General features: G+C 36.2%; 1 protein-coding gene and 1 pseudogene across 1 annotated transcript in view; one reads left to right on the forward strand and one right to left on the reverse strand.

Moving 5' to 3' along the window:
• The window catches only part of ZNF451 (zinc finger protein 451), a 103,978-nt gene that overhangs the window by 70,257 nt on the left and 11,430 nt on the right, over positions 1-22,291 (forward strand). The window contains exons 11-16 of the mRNA XM_005863324.2: positions 2,074-2,227; positions 2,647-2,794; positions 8,618-10,224; positions 12,063-12,203; positions 13,205-13,335; positions 14,251-14,437. Of these exons, the coding sequence (XP_005863386.1) occupies positions 2,074-2,227; positions 2,647-2,794; positions 8,618-10,224; positions 12,063-12,203; positions 13,205-13,335; positions 14,251-14,437 (2,368 nt within the window). The remainder of the gene's footprint in view (positions 1-2,073; positions 2,228-2,646; positions 2,795-8,617; positions 10,225-12,062; positions 12,204-13,204; positions 13,336-14,250; positions 14,438-22,291) is intronic.
• Positions 18,267-22,230, reverse strand: LOC106725606 (annotated as a pseudogene).

Here is a 22,291-nt window from a genome sequence, read left to right on the forward strand (position 1 = left end):
GTTGTTCTAATATATATATATATATATATATATATATATACACACACACACACACACACACACACACACACACACACACACACACATATATATATACAAAGTTTTATGATGTATGTTATTTTAATGTAACCAGAAATATAATAGTAAAAATAAATTTAGCACTTGAACTTACCAGACATTCTGTTTCTCATTCTTTTCTCTAGTTTGTAGATGGTATTTGCAAATATATATCACTTATATAACAGTTATATTCCAGTAAAATTTTATGTAGAACCACATTTTTGTTTTATTGAACAAACCATTTAAATGAGCATTATATGGAATACATTTATAACTCAGAATTGAACTAAAAATTATTTTATTTTTTTAGTTTAGAGGTCTTCATTAGGGGTCATTTGTATAAATTGGTGGTTAATAAATGCTTGTAGTGCTCTTAACTTTTAGAACCTTCTAATGAAATACAAAATATCTTCCCAGTGTAATCTTTTGTGTGGCACTTGCCAAATTAAAATGGGATGAGAATAGTGGAAAGAGCATAGAATTTGTAACCAAAGATATAAAGCTGTATTTGAATGGTAGTTTTGTCTCTTCTATGGTAACACCTTGGTTGGAGGAATGGTAATTTTGTTGACTTAATCTAAGTTTCAACTTTCTTATTTACAAATGAATAAATTAATATTCCATGGGATTATTATAAGAATTAAATGGAAAAGCACACTTTGAATCCTAATGGTGCTTGCTTGACATGTATTTAATATAAATGTAAGTTTACTGTTCCTCTTCTAGTTGCATCTCATAAGACTACACAAACTACTTTGATATCCCTAATGTAAATTTAAGATAGTAAATTTAAGAAGACACAACTTTTAAGGCTATTACTCTAAAGACCATTAACAAATTGCGGGATAAAGGAGGCTCTTACTAAGTTTGGAAACTTAGATGCTAAAAAAGACATACCTGTTTCACTACATCAAAATTTTAAAGTGAGCATATACAGAATTCATTAACAGATGTTTGAAAATATTTGCAAAATAGAGGATTGGACAAAGAGTTTTGATAATGAAGTTGACCAAAAGGAGAGAAAACAAAACATTGAAATATGAGGATAAAGAATATGAATAAGCATTCTACAGAATGTGGAATATCCACAGAATTGTATGAATAAATGCTCAAACTCCCTAGTAGACAGGAAATGCAATGAAAGTAACAATGAGTATCACATCATCTGTCAGACTGCAAAAATAATAGCTATTGCTGCCAGGCTAGGAGAATTGGTAGAGCCATTTTGAAAAGCAACCATATAACATCTTTTAATACTCAAAGAATATACCTTTCAACCCAATAGGACCACTGATAATGAGAGAAAGCACCTATAAATAAGGATATATACTCAAGGATGTTTACAACATTATTGTTTATAGTGGCAAAAAATAAGGCCTCAAAATGAATACTTGACTAAATCATAGTAGATCCAAAGATGGAGTAGTTGACAATTATTAAGAATAATGAATGAAAGTTATACCAGTTGCGTCTTAGGGCTTTCCTTTAGATATTGTGGAATAAGAAAACTAAGAGGCAGAAGAGTCTAAGTTGAATATATTTGATAAAACAATGGCAATCCCCCTTGTATGTTTGTTTGTATATGTAAATTATTAAGCATGGAGCTATTTATGGATAAATGCATATTTGTAAGCAAAGGTTATATTGCAGAGTAGATTGAACAAAGCAAAACTTTAGAAAAAGTGTATGTGATGTGAAAACATTTATGTATTTATATAATATTGCATATGGGTATGTATGTAAAAAAGGAAAAATACATAGAAAGCAAATATACTTGTATATTTATTGTCACAGAAAGATAGTTATAATTGTTTTCAAGGAAAAAAATTTAAAAATTTTGTATATGGGACCTCATTTATGAGAAAAGCTCCATTGTTCACTCAGGGAAGAAGTTTTCATGTTAAAAACAGATCGAGAATATTCCAGATAATAAATATCTTGAAAGTTAATTTTAAGAATTTGAATATTGGTTGATTTTAGTTGTCTATAATTCATCTTTGCCTTATATTTTAGGAAGCTGCAGATGATGGACATAAAAGCAACCTTCTTCCTCAGATTATTCAGTGTTTTGCATGTCCAAATTGCTTCCTTCTTTTTAGCGGCAAGGATGAGTGTTTGAAGCACATGTCTGGAAAGAATCATTTCCATCAGCGTTTTAAACTGGGTGGTATGTTCTCTGAAAATTATTAAACCACTTTAATTTTTGCTGAGTTTCCACACTTCTGAGATAATTTTTGAGGTTTCTTACCCTCACTTTAGTATGCAAACTGTGAAAGTGAAACATTTTTAATTCTTTTTTTAAAGAAAAGATTCTCAATACTTATCTGTACCTAAGAATAAGGTTTACTTTGAGAAATGAAAAGAAACTTGGAAAGAAAACATTTATTCAGAATAATGTTTTTACATACATGATATCTGGGAATTTGGGTGGTTTTCAATAACTTTTGCACTTAAGGCTAGAAAATGACTTTCAGATTTTATGTAAATATCTTTTACTTACTCCAGCTGATATTGAGGAAGACAAAAGGGAGGAAATGTTGGGTTACTCTACTCAAATCTTTGCAAGTTATAACTTTTTTTTTTCAGATGACAGGAGAATAGCATATCCAATATCATTTCCATCTTTTGCAAAGAAACTTTTGATCTCTCTGTGCAAAGATGTTCCATTTCAAGTTAAGTGTGTGGCCTGCCACCAGACACTGCGTTCCCATATGGAGCTCACTGCCCATTTCAGGTTTGTAAGGGAATCCTGCCCAATAAGCTCTTCACCAGTGGGATTCAACAAGTAACGCTCTATTCCATGTTTCTCTCCTTTTGAAACAAGAATGTGCATTTGCCTGGAAATTAACCAAATTAGCGTAATGAGAGAATTAGAGTTATGGAAGAAGTGGATATATTGATATTGCTGTGAATATAAAACAAGCCAATAGTTCTAAGTTTGTGTGTAATTTTTCTCTGTGTGTTCTGTGAGTGTTATATATAGGGAAGGAGAGGGTTAAAATAGAACTATGGCTTTAAGTCAACCAGAATGGAACATATATCTATATGAAAGATTAAATTTCATGAAAGGCCAAATTTATCTTAAGAAGATTTCAGTATGATTTTTTGTCTTTACAAAGGAAATTATCAAGCAGTATACAAAAGGAGAATAGTGTAATGACCCCTATATACCTTTTGCACATGGCAGTGTGTTTTATTTATATTCTCATCCCTGTAAATTATGTTGAAGCAAATCATGTCATTTTATTTGTAAATATTTCAGTATGTGTACATAAATGATAAGGGCTCTTCTCTTAAAAATTAATATCATTATCGTACCTTAAAAAATGAATAGTTTTTTAATATCATCAAATACCTAGTTAATGAATTTTCTTGATTATGTCATGAAGTTTTTTTATATTTCGTTTTTTGGAATCTGGATTCAAACATAGTCTGTACTTTGCATTAAGATGCTTTGTCTCTTAGGTTTCTTTTTTTCTATTATTTCTTTAAAATGCATTACAAGTTTATCTACAATTGCATTTATTTAAAATTTTTTTAAATTGAGTTTTAGGGTGAGAAGAAGTGAGAGGGATAGAGAGATGGAAACATTGGCTGCCTTTTGGACGCCCCTACTGGGGATCGAGCCCATAACACAGGCATGTGCCCTGACCTGGAATTAAACCAGTGACCTCTTGGTTCATGGGTTGATGCTCAACCGCTGAGCCACACTGGCTGGGCTACAGTTGTACAATTTTAACTTTCACAATTTGACAAATGGATACTTCTGTTTAACCTATACTTTTATCATAATACTAGAGGCTCGGTGCACAAAAATTCATGCACTGGGGCAGGGAGTCCCTCAGCATGGCCTGCACCCTCTTGCAGTCCGGGACCCCTTAGGGGATGTCCACTTGCCAGCCTAGGCTCACTCCCCAGGGTATCAGGCCTAAGTTGGCAGTCAGACATTCCTCTGGAAGCCCAGGAGCCCTTGAGGGATGTCCAACTGCGGCTTAAGTCCGCGGGGAGTGGGCCTAAGCTGCAGTCAGACATCCTTAGTGCCTCTGAGGAGGTGGGAGAGGCTCCCACCACTGTGCTGTGCTCGCAGCCATCAGCCCGGCTTGTGGCTGAGCTGGGCTTCCCCTGTGGGAGTGCACTGACCACCAGGGGGCAGCTCCTGCATTGAGTGTCTACCCCCTGGTGGTCAGTGCACATCATAGTGACCAGTTGTTCCTGGTCATTCTGCTGTTAGAGTCAATTTGCATATAACCCTTTTATTATATAGGACTAGAGGCCCGGTGCACAAAAATTTGTGCACTCGGAGGGGGGGGGTCCCTCAGCCCTGCCTGTGCCCTCTCACAGTCTGGGACCACCTGCTGGCTTAGGCCCACTCCCCGGGAGATCGGGGCCTAAGCTGGCAGTCAGACATCCCTCTGGCAGCCCAGGACCCCTCAGGGGATGTCCACTTGCCAGCGGGGACCAGGCCTAAGCTGCAGTCAGACATCCTTAGTGCCTCTGAGGAGGTGGGAGAGGCTCCCACCACTGTGCTGTGCTCGCAGCCATCAGCCCGGCTTGTGGCTGAGCTGGGCTTCCCCTGTGGGAGTGCACTGACCACCAGGGGGCAGCTCCTGCATTGAGTGTCTACCCCCTGGTGGTCAGTGCACATCATAGTGACCAGTTGTTCCTGGTCATTCTGCTGTTAGAGAAAGTTTGTCATAGTGACCAGTTATTCCCAGTCATTCTGCTGTTAGGGTCAATTTGCATATTACCCTTTTATTATATGCCTGGTGCATGGGTGGGGGCTGGCTGGTTTTCCCTGAAGGGTGTTCCAGATCAGGGTGGGGGTCCTGCTGGGGTGCCTGGCCAGCCTGGGTGAGGGGCTAAGGGCTGTTTTCAGACTGGCCACAGCTCCTTCAGGGTGGGGGTCCCCGTTGAGGTGCCTGGCCAGCTTGGGTGAGGGGCTGATGGCTGTTTGCAGGCTGGCCAAGGCCCCCAGCCACCCAAGCTCCCAGTGGAGGCTGGCTGGAAGCAGGTATCTGGGATTTATTTAGCTTCTATAATTAAAACTTTGTTGCCTTTAGCGGAGGCCACAGCCAGCCAGGGCAGGCAGGAAGCTTGGCTTCCTCCATTGCCGGGGCAACCAATCCTCCGTGGCTGCCGGCCGCCATCTTGGTTGGGTTAATTTGCATATAGTCCCTCTGACTGGCTGGTGGGCTTGGCTTGGGGCTTATCGAAGTTATGGTCAATTTGCATGTTTCTCTTTTATTAGATTAGATGTTACCTCTCTGGGAAGTTCCATTGTGTCCCTTCCCAACTTTTTCCACCCTCTCATTTCCAGGCAATGTTTATTCTGATATTTTTTGTAACTTACATTAGTTTTATCTCCTCTTCAACTTTATATAAATGGAATCATATAGTATGTACTCTTTTGTATTTGTCATAGTATTGATCCATGAGATTGATCCATGTTGTTCAGTACATTGTTCCTTTTTACTGATGAGTAATACTGTATTCTATTGTATGAATATAGCACAGTTTGTTCATTCTCATGTGGATGAACAGTTAGATTATTGACAGTTTTTAGCTATTCTGAGTAAAGGTACTATGTACATTTTGTACAAATCTTTTTATGAATATACTAGAGGCCCGGTGCACGAAACTCGTGCATGGGGGGGCGGGGTCCCCTCAGTCCAGCCTGCACCCTATCCAATCCAAGACCCTGTGGGGATGTCCGACTGCCAGTTTAGGCACCTCACAATCCTGGCAGTCAGACATCCCTCTCATAACCCTGGACTGCTGGCTCCTAATCACTCACCTACCTGCCTGCCTGGTCGCCTCTAACTGCCCCCTCCTGCTGGCCTGATCGCCCCTCACTGCCTCTGCATGTCAGCCTGATTGCCCCTAACTGCCCCCCCACTGGCCTGATCGCCCCTAATTGCCCCCCGCTGCCAGCCAGGTCTCCCCCAACTGCCCTCTCCCTGCCGGCCTGTTTGCTCCTAACTGCCCCCCTGCCAACCTGATCACCCCTCACTGCCCCCCCTGCCAGCCTAATCACCCCTCAGACCCCCCCGCTTCCAGTCAAGTCGCCCCCAACTGCTCCCTCCCTGCCGGCCTGGTCGCCCCTAACTGCCCCCCCAACCACTGGCCTGGTCGCCTCTTACTGCCCCCATATGCCAGCCTAGTTGCCCCTAACTGCCCCCCACTGACGGCCTGGTCGCCCCATGCAGCCTGCTGTTCAGTCGTTTGGTCGTTCCTCACTAACCCCCCTGCCATAATTGTGTATTTAGTTTTATAAGAAACTACTAAACATTTTAGTGTGTATTTCCAACAGCAAGATAGGAGAATTCCAGTTATTCTATATCCATGCCAAGATTTGTGTTGCCAGTCTTTTTCATTTTAGCTATTCTTTTGAGTGTCTCATTGTGGTTTTTAATCTGCATTTTCCTGATGAACAATGATGTTAGGCACTTTTTCATGTACTTAGTACCATTCATTTATCTTTGTGAAATATCTGTTCAAGTCTTTTGCCTATTTTAAAAATTAGATTGTTTGCCTTTAAATGTGAGTTGAGGTTCTTTATATATATTCTTGATATAAATCTTTTGTCAGGTATATGTACTATGAATGTATTCTCTCCCAGTCTGGTGCATATTCATATTGTTAATTGTGTCTTTTGATTAGAAGTTTTTAATCTCATTAAGTGTAATTTATAGATTTTTCTTTTCTCTTATAGTTATACTTTCTCTGTCTTGTCTGAGAAACTTGCTTATTCTTGTTTCAGGAATATATTTTTTTGTTTACTTCATTTTTTAATAAAGTTCAGCTTTTTAAAAGCATTTACGTTTATTTCTGTAATCTATCTGTGAACAAATTTTTGTTGATCTTTAAAACAACCAGCATTTGATTTCACTGATGATTGATTCTCTGTTATTTTCCCATTTTTTACTTTGTTGATTACTGCTTTTTAAACTTTGGGTTTAATTTGCTTATCTTTTTCTAACTTTTTTTTTTTTTTTTGTATCCAAAATATATTTATTGGCTTGGTTTCCTACTCTTCTTGATCTGAGGTGCTTTTAGTGCTGCTTCCTTCTGAAGGAGCATCCTTCTATAAGCCTTGCTTTTCTTCCTGTTCTGACAGAAAACAGTGGAGCAACCAACACACAAAACTACTTGTTGTGCGTGGTTAAAGAAGGTGGTGATTTTATAGCATCCTGGGCTTTTCACATCCATGAAGGAGGAACTGGGGCTCTGCGCCAGGCACTTTTTGTGTTTCCTCTTCTCCTCTCTGGAGAGGGAAGAAGATTCTTTTGTGAGGCATGTTGTTTTGGGGAGGTCATCTCCACCAGAAATGGGTTTTATTCTAGCTTTTTAAGGTAGAAGTTTAGTTTGACTTTGGACCTTCTTTTTTTATATAAACATTTAAAGTTAAATATTTTTATCTAAGCATTGTTTTACCTGCATTCCTCAGATTTTTATAAATTGTTTTTATTTTCATTAAGTTAAAAATATCTTATTTTTTCTTTTAATATTTTCTTTGACCCATAGATTTATTAGAAATGTGTTGTTTAACTTGTAAAGATTTAGGGTTGTAATTTCCAAATACTTAGGGATTTTTTTTATTATTTCTTGTTTTCAGTTTAATTCCACTATAATTAAAGACCATACTTGATAAATAACTTCCCACTTTTAAGATATACTAAATATATGGGATGGTAGCAGGTCTGTTCTCTTTGGAGTTTAGTAGTGAAAGGAAGACAGTTGAAGCACAGTTTCATTTTTCTTTTTCCCTAGAGAAGATGATTTATTTTTAGTTAATTTTTGGAATAGTGTTTCTCTTAGTTGAGCCTGATTCTTTAATATAAAAGTAACTATGGACATGGCATATTCCTGACATAAAGTAAATAAATCAGTTCTTAAGGAATGGGTACCAGGTTATTGAGAATCTTACCATAGCATTCCTCCTCCAGTTTAATTATCATAAAGAAATTATTGCTTGTCTGATAAGGTCCTCTGTCAGTGTACTTGATTCTGTTCTTAGTTTTTAAAAGTTTGTCTGATTTTTAAAAAATCTTTTGATTCTAGTTTTACCCGTTTGTATATAGGATAGAAACAGACAAAATGTAGGTAATACTCAGGTACATTGTACTGATAGAATATTATATAACCTGCGTCTTTACTGAGAAATATCTTTTAGTGCTTATGTATATGTTGTTTATTTTATAATTCCTACAATAAAAGCAGAGATACTGCATTTAGAAAATATTTATGAAAGAGTTTTTCTTATCCATTTTATTTTTAAGTCTTTTTAAATTGAATTTATTGCAGTGTCATTGGTTAATAAAATTATATAGGTGTCAGTATAGAATTCTATAATACATTACCTGTGTGTTGTATTATGTGTTCACAACTCCAAGTGAAGTCTCCTTCCATCACCATTTACCCCGCTCTTCTATCTCCCCCTACCCCCCTTTCTCTCTAGCAGTCACCATACTTTTGTTTGTGTCTATGAGTTTTGTTTTGTTTTGTTTTGTTTTGTTTTGTTTTGCTTAATCCCTTCACCTTTTCTTATCCACTTTAGAGTTCGTTGTCGGAATGCTGGTCCTGTAGCTGTAGCTGAGAAAAGCATTGCCCAGATTGCAGAGAAATTCATATTAAGAGGTTATTGTCCAAATTGCAACCAAGCCTTTGTGAATGAAAGCAGTACCCGAAACCACAAGCAAAATTTAGGACACAAAGTCCGAATTATTAACTCAATGGAAGAATCAGTCTTACTTTATAGCTACATCAGTGAAGGGAACAAATCTCCTTCTGACTTGAATCTATTGCTAGATCAATCGAAATTTTCATCACTTAAAAGAACTATGTCTTTCCAAGAATCTAGCTCACAAGATTGCAGTACCATTCCAAAAAAGAAGATGAACTTAGAAGATAAAAGCCATGAAGGTACGGTTTGTGTCCAGGAAGGAAAGTCAGTTGTTAAAACCTGGTTTTGTGAATGTCATCAACGATTCCCAAGTGAAGATTTAGTAGAAAAGCATGTTTTCTCAGCAAATACAATGTGTTATAAGTGTGTGGTTTGTGGAAAGGTTTGTGAAGATTCAGGTGTAATCCGTTTACATATGAGCCGGATTCATGGAGGGGCACATTTAAATAACTTTCTTTTCTGGTGTCGAACATGCAAAAAGGAGTTAACAAGGAAAGAAACTATCATGGCACATGTCACTGAATTTCATACTGGTCACAGGTATTTTTATGAGACAGATGAGGTAGAAAGTGAAACTTTGCCATCATCCTCTACAACATTGGGGAGTAATTTGACTGTTAAGAATCCTTCTTCAGCTATTCCTATTGTTGATCATTCCCCATCAAACAGTCCTCCCAGGGGTAAATGGCAATGCCGAATCTGTGAAGATATGTTTGATTCCCAAGAATGTGTAAAACAGCATTGCATGTCTTTAGCAAGTCACCAGTTTCATAGATACAGCTGTGCCCATTGCAAAAAGACTTTTCACAAGATAGAAACACTTTACCGACATTGCCAGGATGCACATGACAATGAGATAAAGATTAAGTACTTCTGTGGGCTTTGCGATCTCACCTTTAATGTGGAAGATGAATTTTTGAGTCATTATAAGGAGCACCACAGCATTGATTATGTGTTTGTGCCAGAAAAAACTGAAATTTCAATTAAAACTGAGAATGATTTTCCTGTGCTAGAGACCAGTAATCTGTTAACCTGTGGTTGCCGTGAGAGTTACATCTGTAAAGTCAACAGAAGAGAAGATTATAGTAGATGTCTCCAAATGATGCTGGATAAAGGTAAATTGTGGTTTCGCTGCAGTTTGTGTTCAGCAACAGCACAGAATGCAGCTGACATGAACACTCACATCCATCAAGTGCACAGCGAAGCAAAGAGAGTGGAGGAGGAGCAGCAGTATGTAATCAAGTGTGGCACCTGCACCAAAGCGTTTCATGATCCTGAGAGTGCTCAGCAGCACTTCCACACAAAACATTGCTTCTTACAGAAACCCAGTGTGGCGCATTTTGGATTTGAAAAAACAAGCCCGTACAAGTTTGCTGCCAATGCCTCACGTACAGAGAGAAAACTGAAACAGGCGGTAAGCTATCCAAAAACTTCAGACATGGAGAAAGAAGCCGAGAATGACCTCAGCTGTCAGAATATAGGTATGCTTTACCACTCTAATGTCTGTGCAGGTTTCTATATTAATGTAGAAATGTGTATTATAGCCATCATTTTTGTGAAAACTAATGATTCAGTTTTAAAGCAACAAGCATGATTGGATGAAAAGTTAGTTAATTACTGTAGCATATACTGTGTAGGGATTTATATTCCTACTACTACATCCAGCCAGCCATTTTCTAAACTTCAGGGGACCAAGAGTGTATGTTAGCTTTAAGTAGTATATATTTTAGATAACATTTTTTCTTTTACAAAAAGCATGGGGATTTTGAGAGATGAAAGAAATTTAGTGTTTCAGAAAGTAAGATTTTAAAGTTATCCTGGACATATTATTTTGATTTTAGTTAATTCAAGTGATGATAAATCAAATAGAATACTTTTTGTTTCTATTTTGGCCTTATTCTATAAGTACAAGAAATCTTCAGGGTCACTTTAGAATTTGTATATTTTTGTTATGATTTGTTTTTTACTTATAGTTAAAATAGGAATTAGAGGTAGAGTTACAAGTGGTAGCAAAAACCAGGGAGAGAAATGAGGTGTGGATCCCTTGTTTGTACTTACTCTAGACTTTCCTTCTCCTATATGGTAAGATTAAGTAAGCCTAGAAGAGTGCAATATTTTTGTTTAGAGATATAATTTGTTTTGTTTAGAGTATAATTGCAAGTCTATATCCTTTAAAAAATTTTTTATTGAATTTGTTGGGTTGACATTGGTTAATAAAACTATATAGGTTTCAGGTGTACCATTCTATAATACATCATCTATACAGTGCATTATGTGTTCACCACCCCAAGTCAAGTCTCCTTCCATCACCATCTCTCCCCACTTCACCCTCTTCTACCTCCTCCTAACCCCCTTTCCCTCTGATAATCACCATACTGTTGTCTGTATCTATGAACTGTTTTTTTCTTTGTTTAATTCCTTTACCATAAATATTAACTCTTGATAAGTTTTACCATATAGAGTGGAGACAATGAGGATATCTGAAAAATTTGGCTAATAAAGTATTTTTATGAAATATTGAATTTTTACAGGCTTGCTGTCTGGCACATGTAGATCTCAGCATCACCTTTAGTCATGGCATATTTTATGTAAGAAATTATTAACTGACATACTACAGACCTATTTAACACTACTTCAAACAGTAAACCTGTGGTCACCCCGTTTTATGTTTTCTTTGGCTTTTCTATTGCTCTTCTGATTATTTTTTGGGAATTTGGATTGGTTGTGTTTAATAGAAGATGATTGTAGTATCTAAATCTACAATAATTAGAATTTTAAGAAAAGATATAAGATGATGGGTGGCTTGGAAATGGGAGGGGATACAGTAGTATATTTGAGGGAGTCTCTATTAGGTGGAGCAGAAGCTATTTATTTTATAAATAATTTAACATTTTAAGGTTTTCATTGCTACCACTAGAGACTTTAAGGCTTTGTAAAGGTAGAAAAGTATGAAAGAAGGGAAAGGGAGGGAGAGTTGGAGTGTGGTAGAGGATGAAAGAATCTGAGAGAACCAAGAAAGATGTGCTTGTAGTGAAGGTACTGAAGTGTCACCAGTGCCTATTATGGTTGTAGGTTATCTCATTTCTGCTCCATATGGTGTTTAATCACAAGCCAGAGGGCTATTAATAAATCAGTCTATATTAGGAAAAGAACGAAATTATCCAACTTAAATGTACTGTGTCATGTACAGGTTTGAACTTTACAAAAAGGTTTAGATGAGAATAACATGCAAGATTAATATTTTGCATACTAATTCTCTGAGAAATTAAAATGTTTTTAGCTAATTCTTACTGAATCCATATTAATGTTTTTTTCTTAGATGAAGTTGTTGAGCTTCCAGATTTGGATTACCTGCGAACCATGACTCATATAGTATTTGTAGATTTTGATAACTGGTCCAACTTTTTTGGTCATCTACCAGGGCATCTTAACCAAGGAACATTTATTTGGGGCTTTCAAGGTATGGTTAATAAGGAAAACATTTGAGGCAATCCCCCTTTTGTTTTCTTCTTAGAATATGGTTCACTTTAAAGGACTCCTCTTGAACCTTCCTGAATTGAACATAGGAACATATTGCAATATTGTCAATTTACATGATAGTTATTCTGCTAGAATATTTTTTTTTCTACATTTCTCTATGGTAAATGTTAGCTCTTTGGTCACCCAAAAATTTATTGATCTTTAGATACAGCTTGAAAAGGCCTTTATTTAATAACTTCAATGTGCCAGGTACTATACTTGGTGCTAATGCATGCTTACTGATTTTAAAATACAAAGAAGTAGGCTGAGAAGTTTATTTTTTCTGAAATATAAAACTAATAAGTAGCAGAGTTAGCTTTTGAACTTGGGCTTTATGGCAACTATGCTACTATTAAAATGTGCAACTTTATCTAAATCTTTTTACACGCCATTGACCAAACCTTGGAAAAAGACTTCTCTGACTTACAGAAGTTTAGTATAATGAGCATCTGATATACTTCATGTTTGATAGGAAGCCACATATAAAGAGAATTGGAATTTAAGATAGAAACATAGTATCCTGGATAAGTTAGCCAGTACAACCTTTTCGTAAATGTAGCTTTGCTAATTGACCATCATGTCTCTCCACAAGACAGCCTTGACATATTTGTGAAAAACCACTAGTGCTTACATTTATATGGAACGATACCGTTCAAAAAATTTTCACACATTACTTTTGATTCTCCTTAATATCCCTGTGAGTTTTCAGATGAATAGGCAGATTCAGGGAAGTTGGTCTACGTTCCCAAGATTGTAAAGCAACAAGATGGTGATACCTGTACTAGAACTGAGTTCTTCTGCATTCTAATCTGGTACTTTCTCTCTAGAACACTTTTTTTTTTTCCCCTAGTGTGCTTTCTTGATAAAATTTTAAGTTGTATCTAGTGTTTGGTTCTTTTTCTCCCATTTGACTATCATTTATGCCTTTTTAAAAAATAATAGGCGGAAACACCAATTGGAAGCCTCCACTCAACTGTAAGATCTATAATTACCTGAATAGGATTGGATGCTTCTTCCTTCATCCTCGTTGTAGTAAAAGAAAAGATGCTGCTGATTTTGCCATATGTATGCATGTGAGTCATTGTTTTACTCCAGATTTAATGTGAATCTAGGACCCATTTGGATTTTCTCCCCACTTTAATCATAATGAGACTGTAGATCATTCTTCAGTATTATATTTTTGTATTAAACCTTCTATATCAGGTTCTACTTATGACTACTATAAGGGCAGAGACTAGAGCTTAATTATTTACTACTTAATTATTTACTACTTTAGGACGGGAGAGGAGCAGACTCTTAGGTACCATAGTAAACTCTCAACTATTTATGGAATAAATGATCAAGAGATGACACTGCACTTGAGGTATACTAAGACACTTTCACGTTTTAACATCTCTGAAATTGGGAGGCACCTTAACAATCACTGTTGGCTAGACAGGATTTGCATTTGCTTCTGCTTTGCAAGTCACCCAGAGAAACAACCAGCCTGAGACCAGTTTAAATTAAATTCTCTGCTTAAAGATTTATGTGTCACATTTCTAACATGAATTTACTCTGAAAACTTGTTGAATGATGCTTATGTTTTAAACCACAAGAGATGTCTTTTTCCACCTATCCAGTGCCAATATTGAGTGTGATAGTTACGTTGCTTACCTTTTCTCTGTGGTTGATTTATAGCATTTCAGCTTTAAGATAGGGGCCTCCTATTGGACTCCTTTTGGCCCCTCCCTCCCTCTCTCCCTCCCTCCCTTCCTTCCCTCCCTCCTTCCTTCCTTCCTCCTACATAAAATAGCTTATCTTGCAGTTGATGGTATTTTACATTTCATTAAATGTGGTGTATTTCATTTATGAAGGAGATCTTGACTTTGGTGGGGACTAGGAAACAATCTATATCCTTCCTAGGTGTGTATTCATTCTGAAATAGATGTAACTTTATTTGAAACTCAAATGATAACTTTTATCAACATTTGCTATTTGTTCCAACTTAGGCTGGCCGTCTAGATGAACAACTACCCAAGCAAATTCCTTTCACCATCCTCTCAGGAGATCAAGGTTTTCTGGAGCTAGAGAATCAATTTAAGAAGACTCAGAGGCCAGCACATATACTAAACCCTCACCACTTAGAGGGTGATATGATGTGTGCCTTGTTAAATAGCATATCTGATACCACCAAAGGTATGCAGCTGCAGTCACAGTGTAAACCACCCAAGAGGAGGAGACTTCACTGCTGAGAGAAATAATAAACTGCTGTCCACTCGTGAACTGTTGCCTGCTCACTAAACCATCATACTCTCATACTTCTATTTGTTTTTTCCTTACCTCAGTTCCATTCTTAAGTTTTTTAGACTAGAATGAATTCATAATCTTTTGAAACATTTTTTATCTAATAGAGAAAATCTCTATTCATGTATATAACATATTCATGATATGAAATAATGTTAGGACAATTTTACAAAACTAAGAATCTAGATCTTCACTTTGTTTCTGAAATTCCAAATTTATCTTTAATATTTCAGAAAACAAAGTTCTTAAAAGTGAATCCAGAAAGCAATAAATAATAATATGTCAGTATCCCTCCTCCCCAAGTAAAAGACCATTCAAGAATTTGACAGTGACAAAATGAAGCTCTGAAAGATCTTTTTTTAGTTTTCTTTCTTTCTTTTTTTAATATATTTTTATTGACTTCAGAGAGGACGGGAGAGGAAGAGAGAGACTGAAACATCAATGATGAGAAAGAATCATTGATTGGCTGCCTCCTACATGCCCCACCCTGGGGATTATACCATGACCTCTAGGTTCATAGGTCAATGCTCAACCGTTGAGCCATGCTGGCCAGGCTCTTTAGTTCCTTGGAAGGGCTAGGTACTCCCATCCTAGTCCTGAAACTTACACTCTCTTCTCTGTCTTTCTGAAATTGTTCAAAGAAAGAGAGTACTATTGTCCAGTTTCACCAGTATTTAAGAAAGAATGTAATTCTAGAGGTTCAGAAGGGGTTTTCTTTTTTTTCGTTTTTTCAGAATTTCTGAAATAAATGTGAGTAGAAGAGAATAAAATAATACTTGTTAAATGCCCTAGAATTTGCAGTTATGAATAAGAACAGAAGGTATTGATGAATGACCTCCATGAAAAACTAACTACTTTTTGGCATTTTTATTATATACCTTTAAGTTTTTCAACTTTGCTCACCTTCTAGCTATTTTTTTCATTCAACTTATTTGGAGCCACATTTTGATTGAAAACCCATTCTGAAGAATTTTGCTGGGTCATTTATTACAGTGAATTAATTCACTTCCACAAACTTAGGAGTCATTCATTAATCGAGATCAACTATACACTCTAAAGGAAAATTAACTTTTACATATTTGTGTCATGTCTTAGTATTGACTTTTATCTTTCTGTTCTGCAATTTTTGGTTTTACCTATTCTTTTATTTTAAGCTTTGGTGGTGTTATTGTTTTCCAAATGTCTTCTTTTTCTACTCTTTTGCCATCCTTTTTTTCTTAACATTTATTTAATATCCTGTAAAATTTTTACCTTTGCTACCATACACCAACCCCTCTTTTCTTCTTTTTTGCTGATGCTTTTGGGAGTGTTTGTTTTGCAATTTAGAATGTGAAGCCTTTACAGACTTGCCTTTATTTCAACTTTGGAATGAGAACTGCATATGAATAGGTCTGCATGGGTATATTAGGGATAGAGGTAAGATATAGGTTATTGTTATATGCTGATTTTTCCCTTCCAAATGCCTCTTTTATGCTCTAGGTTTTTGGGTTTTGTAGTCATTTGTTCACAATGATTGAACTTACTGCTCTTTGGGAGCACATGTGTACTTTATTCTGAATTTTTGTGAAATGCATAAAGAATGGCATGGGCTTTGGTTTGAATGCTAATTTTGCTGCTTCCTAGCTGTGTGAGTTCAGGCACGTTACTCAATTTTTTATGAGTCTCACTTTTCATATCGATAAGGTTGTAGAAATTAGTGATATGTATAAAATGCTATAGGTACTTAATAAATAGCAGCTATTTTTATTAATACTGTAAAAAGAAAATATGATTCCTAGCCAATAGATTTTTTTTAGTTTTTTTCCAACTTTTTTTAATTGTAGTAAAATGTACAAAACATAAGCTTTATCATCTTAATCATCCTGAAATATACAGGTTAGTATATCAACTACATTTATATTGTTGTGTAGCCATCACCACCATTCATCTCAGAACTCTTCTCATCTTGCAAAACTGAAACTTTATCCCCATTAAACAATAACTCTCCATTCCCCTTTACCCCTAGCCCCTGGCAACCACCACTTACTTTTTTTTCTGATTTTGACTGTTCTAAGTATTTCATATAAGTGAAATCATGCAGCACTTGTCTTTTTGTGACTGGCTTATTTCACTTAGCATAACATAATGTCCTCAGGTTTCATCCATGTTATAGCATATGTCAGAATTTCCTTTTTACAGCTGAATAATATTCTATTCTATATATATCCCATTTTGGTTATCCACTTTGTAATCGGTGGATACTTTAATTGTATCCATATTTTAGCTGCTGTGAATAATGTTGCAAATAATGTTGCAATGAGTATGGGTATACAAATACCTCTTTAAGACCCTGCTTTCAATTCTTTTGAGTATATACCCAGGAATGGAATAGCTGGATTATATGCAAATTCTATTTTTAATTTTTTGAGAAAATACCTTACCGATTTTCACGGGGACAATACCATTTTATTTACATTCTCACCAACAGTGCACCAGGTTCCCAATTTTTCTACACATTTGCCAGCACTTGTTATTTTCTGCTCTTTTAAAAAAAATTTTTAAAATTTATTTTAGAGAGGAAGGAGAGGGAGAGAGAGTAGAAACATCAATGATGAGAGAGAATCATTGATAGGCTGCCTCCTGCCTCCTGTTCTCCCTCTACTGAGGATTAAGCCCGCAACCCGGACATGTGCCCTTGACCAGAATTGAACCTGGGACCCTTCAACTAGGCCAACCCTCTATCTACTGAGCCAAACCAGCCAGGGCTATTTTCTGCTTTTTGTTTGTTTGTGTTTGATAGAAGCCATCCTAAAGGGTGTAAAGTGGTATCTCACTGTAGTTTTGAGTTGTATTTCTTTAATGATTAGTGATGTTGAGCATCTTTTCATGTGTCATGGCCACTACATTTTAAGTCATGAAAATTATAGTATTAAGTAGCCAAAGAAATATAAGTCCTCAAATCATATTTTATTTAGATCTAAATTTAAAGATGCTTTTGTAATTCTAAAATTCAAAAAAATAAGTTATGCTGAATCATAGTATTCAGTTACTTGATTGAAGACACAATTTTTTTCTTCATGAACAACTTAAAGACATCAAATTGCCTGATAGTGAACTTATGCAGTAATACCTCCCTCCCTCCCCACCATCTTTGGGGATGCTTTCTAAGACTGCCAGTGGATGCCTGGAACTGCAGACAATATCAAACCCAATATATACTATGTTTTTTTAAAATACATAACTTTTCATTTAAAGGGAACACTTTATGGCTCCTCTTTGGCATATCCAAATTCCCAGCATTGCCATTCTCAAGCTTTGGGGCCATTATTAACTAAAATAAGGGTTACTTGAACACAAATACTATGAGATACCCTGACAGTTAATCTGATAACCACTACAGCTACTAAGTGACTAACAGCATACATATACAGTTGACCTTTGCACAATGCAGGGGTTAGGAGTACTGACCTCTTGCACAATCAAAAATCTCCGTATAACTACAGTCAGTCTTCTAAATATAGATTCCCTACCACAGGGTAGACCCTTTAAGTTCAGTTGAAAACGTCCATATATAAGTGGACCTATGTAGTTCAAACCAGTGTTGCTCAAGGGTCAACTGTACAGTGTAGACAGCGGACAAGGGATGATTCATGTCCTGGGTGGGGATGGAACTGGATGGCATGAGATTTCATCATGGCACTCAGAACAGTGCACAATTTAAAACCTATTATTAATTGTTTATTTTTGGAATTTTTCATTTAATATTTTTGAACCATGGTGGACCACACGTAACTGAAACCACAGAAAGTAAAACTGGATAAGGGGGACCTAATGTAGTAATAAACTCAAAGAACAATCACTTTCTTGGATAACTTTATCACGTTTCCTAACAAATGGCTTTTTGAATAGTAGAGTAATAGTTTCTTTTAAGGAGTGTGGTCTTTATATGGATTGGGATTTAGAAAATCAATGTCCACAAACATGGTAACTCTTGTTGTGCCTTTAGGGTAATTTTGGTTACCACAAGAATGCCAGGATAGCTTCTTCATCTAGCTTCTTAGCATAGTGTTCCCATGTTCAGATTTGGCAACCAGACAGTCTCTTAACACAGTGTGGTTTTCTGGGCAGAATCAGTGAACCTTTTTGAGAATCTGACCAAAGCCTCTTTCCATAAAAGCGAACAGTTTCAGGGGATTTGTGGTCTCAAAGTTCCTGGTTACCAACAAACTAACCAACCCATACAACTCTTATTTTAGAATATGACAAAAGTTCATACTATAAGTAACATACAATAGAAGTTCTCACATGTTTATCATTATTTTATAAGAAATCTGGCAACTTTTTGGGTTTTTAAATCACCATACTATAGACAAATGATATAAGTTTGAACCTCTTATTCTCTAACTTTTCAGACATGTTTTGTTATTAGGACCAGAAAGTGATTTTGTATAACAGGAAGAATCTGTTAAATAGTGTCATGAGAATCAGTGATCATATGATATTTAATACTTTGAGAATTTAATCTTTGCCAATTTTTCAGTTAATTGAAAATTTTTTCAGGAGGTACTTATTTCAGTAAAAGTAGAGATATTTGGAGTTGCTGGTTTCATATACAGATGTCCAGTCATTTGGCCATAAGGTACCACTCTTTTGCTTGGTAGGAAGGGAACAGGTAGGTAAGCAGCTTTACTACTGGTACATTTTTAGTTCTCTGACTTGGTTAGTTAAGCTAAATCAGTTACTCTTTGTAGCAAAGTGAGCCTTTATACTAATTTTGAGATTTAAATACGTCCTGGTTTTTAGCCTGTAAATTCTCTCCCCTCCGAAGCATCAGAGTTTTAGTACTAACATTTTTATTACAGCTATGATATATAAAAATACTTATATCATTATAGAGATATTTTAGAATATTAATCTGTCTTAATTAACACCGTTGGCCCCCTTATCCTTCATCAATTTTATTTTATAATGTACTTCACTTTTTTAAAAATTCGCCAAGATACATGGATCCTAATTAGAGGAGCCAGGTAGAGGCTCTTTTAGACCTTTTACATTTTTCCCCCACAAATATATGTTAATTAATTTAAGCCTCATGTTTCAAAGGTGCAAATATAACTTGTCACATAAATGTTGTTTCAGAGAAGAGCAAGGAAACTAACCTTTATTAAGGACCTATTATGTGCCAGCCATCAGGCTAGCTGCTTTTTATATTTGTAGTGTTTGAATATGTTTAAAGAACTTCTTCCACATGTGGTTTAATCCTCTTTGCAACATTATGAGTTGGATGTGTTAAGTACCCCATTTTATAGATGAGGAAGCAGGGGTCCAGAAAGCTACATGTGGCCACATGTGTTTTTCCCCCCATCAGTATCACCAATACAAATACCTAATTTTATGGTATAGAGAGACTCCAGTGTGAATTATTGTCTCTCAACATATCCTGGAAGAGTGAAGATAATGAGAGTCTTTCTGCCGCAGTCTGACAACATTTGCAGAATCAATTTGGTAAAGACATCAAATAGAGTTTTTGTGTGTTTTTTTTAAATAACAATCAGGAAGATGTGGAGTTTTGTTTTCAGAAGATAAAGAGATTTGATTTTGGATTCTGGTACTTAAAAAAGTAAGCTGATTATATGTCAATCATAGCCAAGGGAAGTGATCAGCATTGTAAGATCCCTAGGATCTTTTGTCTCATAATTTAACAAATAAGCCCCATTTTCTTTTCTTGTGACTAGAAATGCAATCTCAATGTGATAAGTGCATGCTGAGTTATAGAAGCCATGCAAGCACCACTTTTCATTTACCTTGTATGATGTTGCTCCCATGCTTGTAAATCATTCTCCTAAGATGAAACGACTATGCTTCTTGTTCTTACTACACTGACCACACATATTTTAAGAGTTTCTTGTTTGGTTTTATTTTCCAAAGTGTTAGATTATAGATTATTACACCTACCTTAGACAAATGTGTTGATTGAATTTCTGAATTACTATTTTTTACTGTTTCATTGCTTATATAAAAAATTTTGTGGGCTCTTAATGATCTGTTTATATAAAAGAACTTGACCATATCTTATAGCTTAGTGGAAGAATATTAACTTGATTAATGTCCGATTTTCTTTTTAAAGACATTGTTTTATATACTTAATACTTTATCATTCTTACATAAATTAAACATCCTCTTTGCAATTTTATGCAAAGTATTACCTAGAGTATTTTTTCTGAGGTAATGCAAAAATGAATTTGAGCATAGGCTGTTTGTTATATTAGTGAATCAAGTTGAGAACACAGTTTACTATGCTTTAAGAAAATTCTTGTTGAATCTGAATACTCTTCTTGGTCTTTCTGGTTTATGGACCTAGGACATTGTTGTATCTACTTTGTTGTATCTACTTTCTTTGGGAATGAATGGGGTCAGGTATTAAGCATAGTTGGTATGTATAGAATCATATCAGTTATATAGATTTTAAAAACCTATTAAAAATTGAACATAAAAGTTCACTCATGCTGTGAAAGTACAGATGATTGAAGTAGCATCAAGCTCTATGGAACAGGCATTATGTAAAACAATGGTTGAACTTCATTCTAAAAGTCTACCTGCCTGTTGTTTCCTCAGCCTGTTAATGAAATTATATGTTGTTGCTTTGGACACCGTCTCTAAAATCTATATGATGTAATTCTGTACAAAGTTCTGAAAATAGGATGAAATTCTCTACTACTGGTAGAGCTGATTGAGGAGAGGAAATCATTTTTAATTTTTGCAAACTAGTAACAACTAAGCCTAGTATCAAGCGTTCAGAATGTCAGCAGCAAAGCATTCAGAATGTCAGAATGCCACCAGGACCAGGGCTATCTAAAGACACATCTAGTGGTGTGTTAAAAGAGACACTATACAGTTTAAAAACAAATTTTACACAGCCCTACATTTCGATTTAAAAAAAGGAGTGAATTGTACATAAGGGGATTAAATGCTTTATAGACGAGGAAAAAAACCTATTAGAACCAACTGATTTATCTTCCTCCTCCTCATTCTCTTCATCTTCCTTCTCTTCCTTCTTTTTCTTGCTTTTTTCAATCAGGTTTTCCTTTAGCTCTGAATGCAGCAATATCCTTTCCATGTTTCAGCTTAGCCACCTTTGTTTTCATCAGGCTACTTGTCACCTCCAGCAGTGTTACTTCACACCTCTCCCAGCTTTTTTGCAACATCACCAATGGAGGCCAGGAGCTCTCGTTTTGTTTTGGGATAATATTCAGAACAAAACAAGAGAAAGGCCAAAGGAGGCCTCTTAGGTGCTTTGGGATCTTTGAATTGCTTTTTGGTTTCCCTTTTAGGAGAGAGATGAGTTTTCATTTCTCTTTTATAATGGGCCTGTCCACCTTTGGCCATGTCTTCAAATTTTCCTTTCTCTTTAGCAGACATGGTCTTCCACCTCTCTGAGCACTTCTTAGAAAACTCTGAGAAGTTGATGGAAGCATCTGGGTCCTGCTGCTTGTGCTCCTCCAGGCAGGTTTGCACAGAGAAAGCAGATGACATCTTGCCTCTCGGCTTCTTAGGAGCCCCTTTACCCATGACTAGTTACTTTTCCTCAGTGAGCACAGAGTCTCCCAGTGCCTGTCCTGCTCACACTTGACCCAGCACTGTCTCTGTGGAGCTCATGTCCTGCAATGGCTGCAATGATGAATTGTTTAGACCAGTTAAGACATTCTGCTTTTGACAGGCCTTGACTTTGAATTATAATAACAGAAAGCTTGGGTATTTTATCTTTGT

The sequence above is a fragment of the Myotis brandtii genome, unplaced genomic scaffold (genome assembly GCF_000412655.1).
Source record: "Myotis brandtii unplaced genomic scaffold, ASM41265v1 scaffold176, whole genome shotgun sequence".
NCBI classification, from domain to species: domain Eukaryota; kingdom Metazoa; phylum Chordata; class Mammalia; order Chiroptera; family Vespertilionidae; genus Myotis; species Myotis brandtii.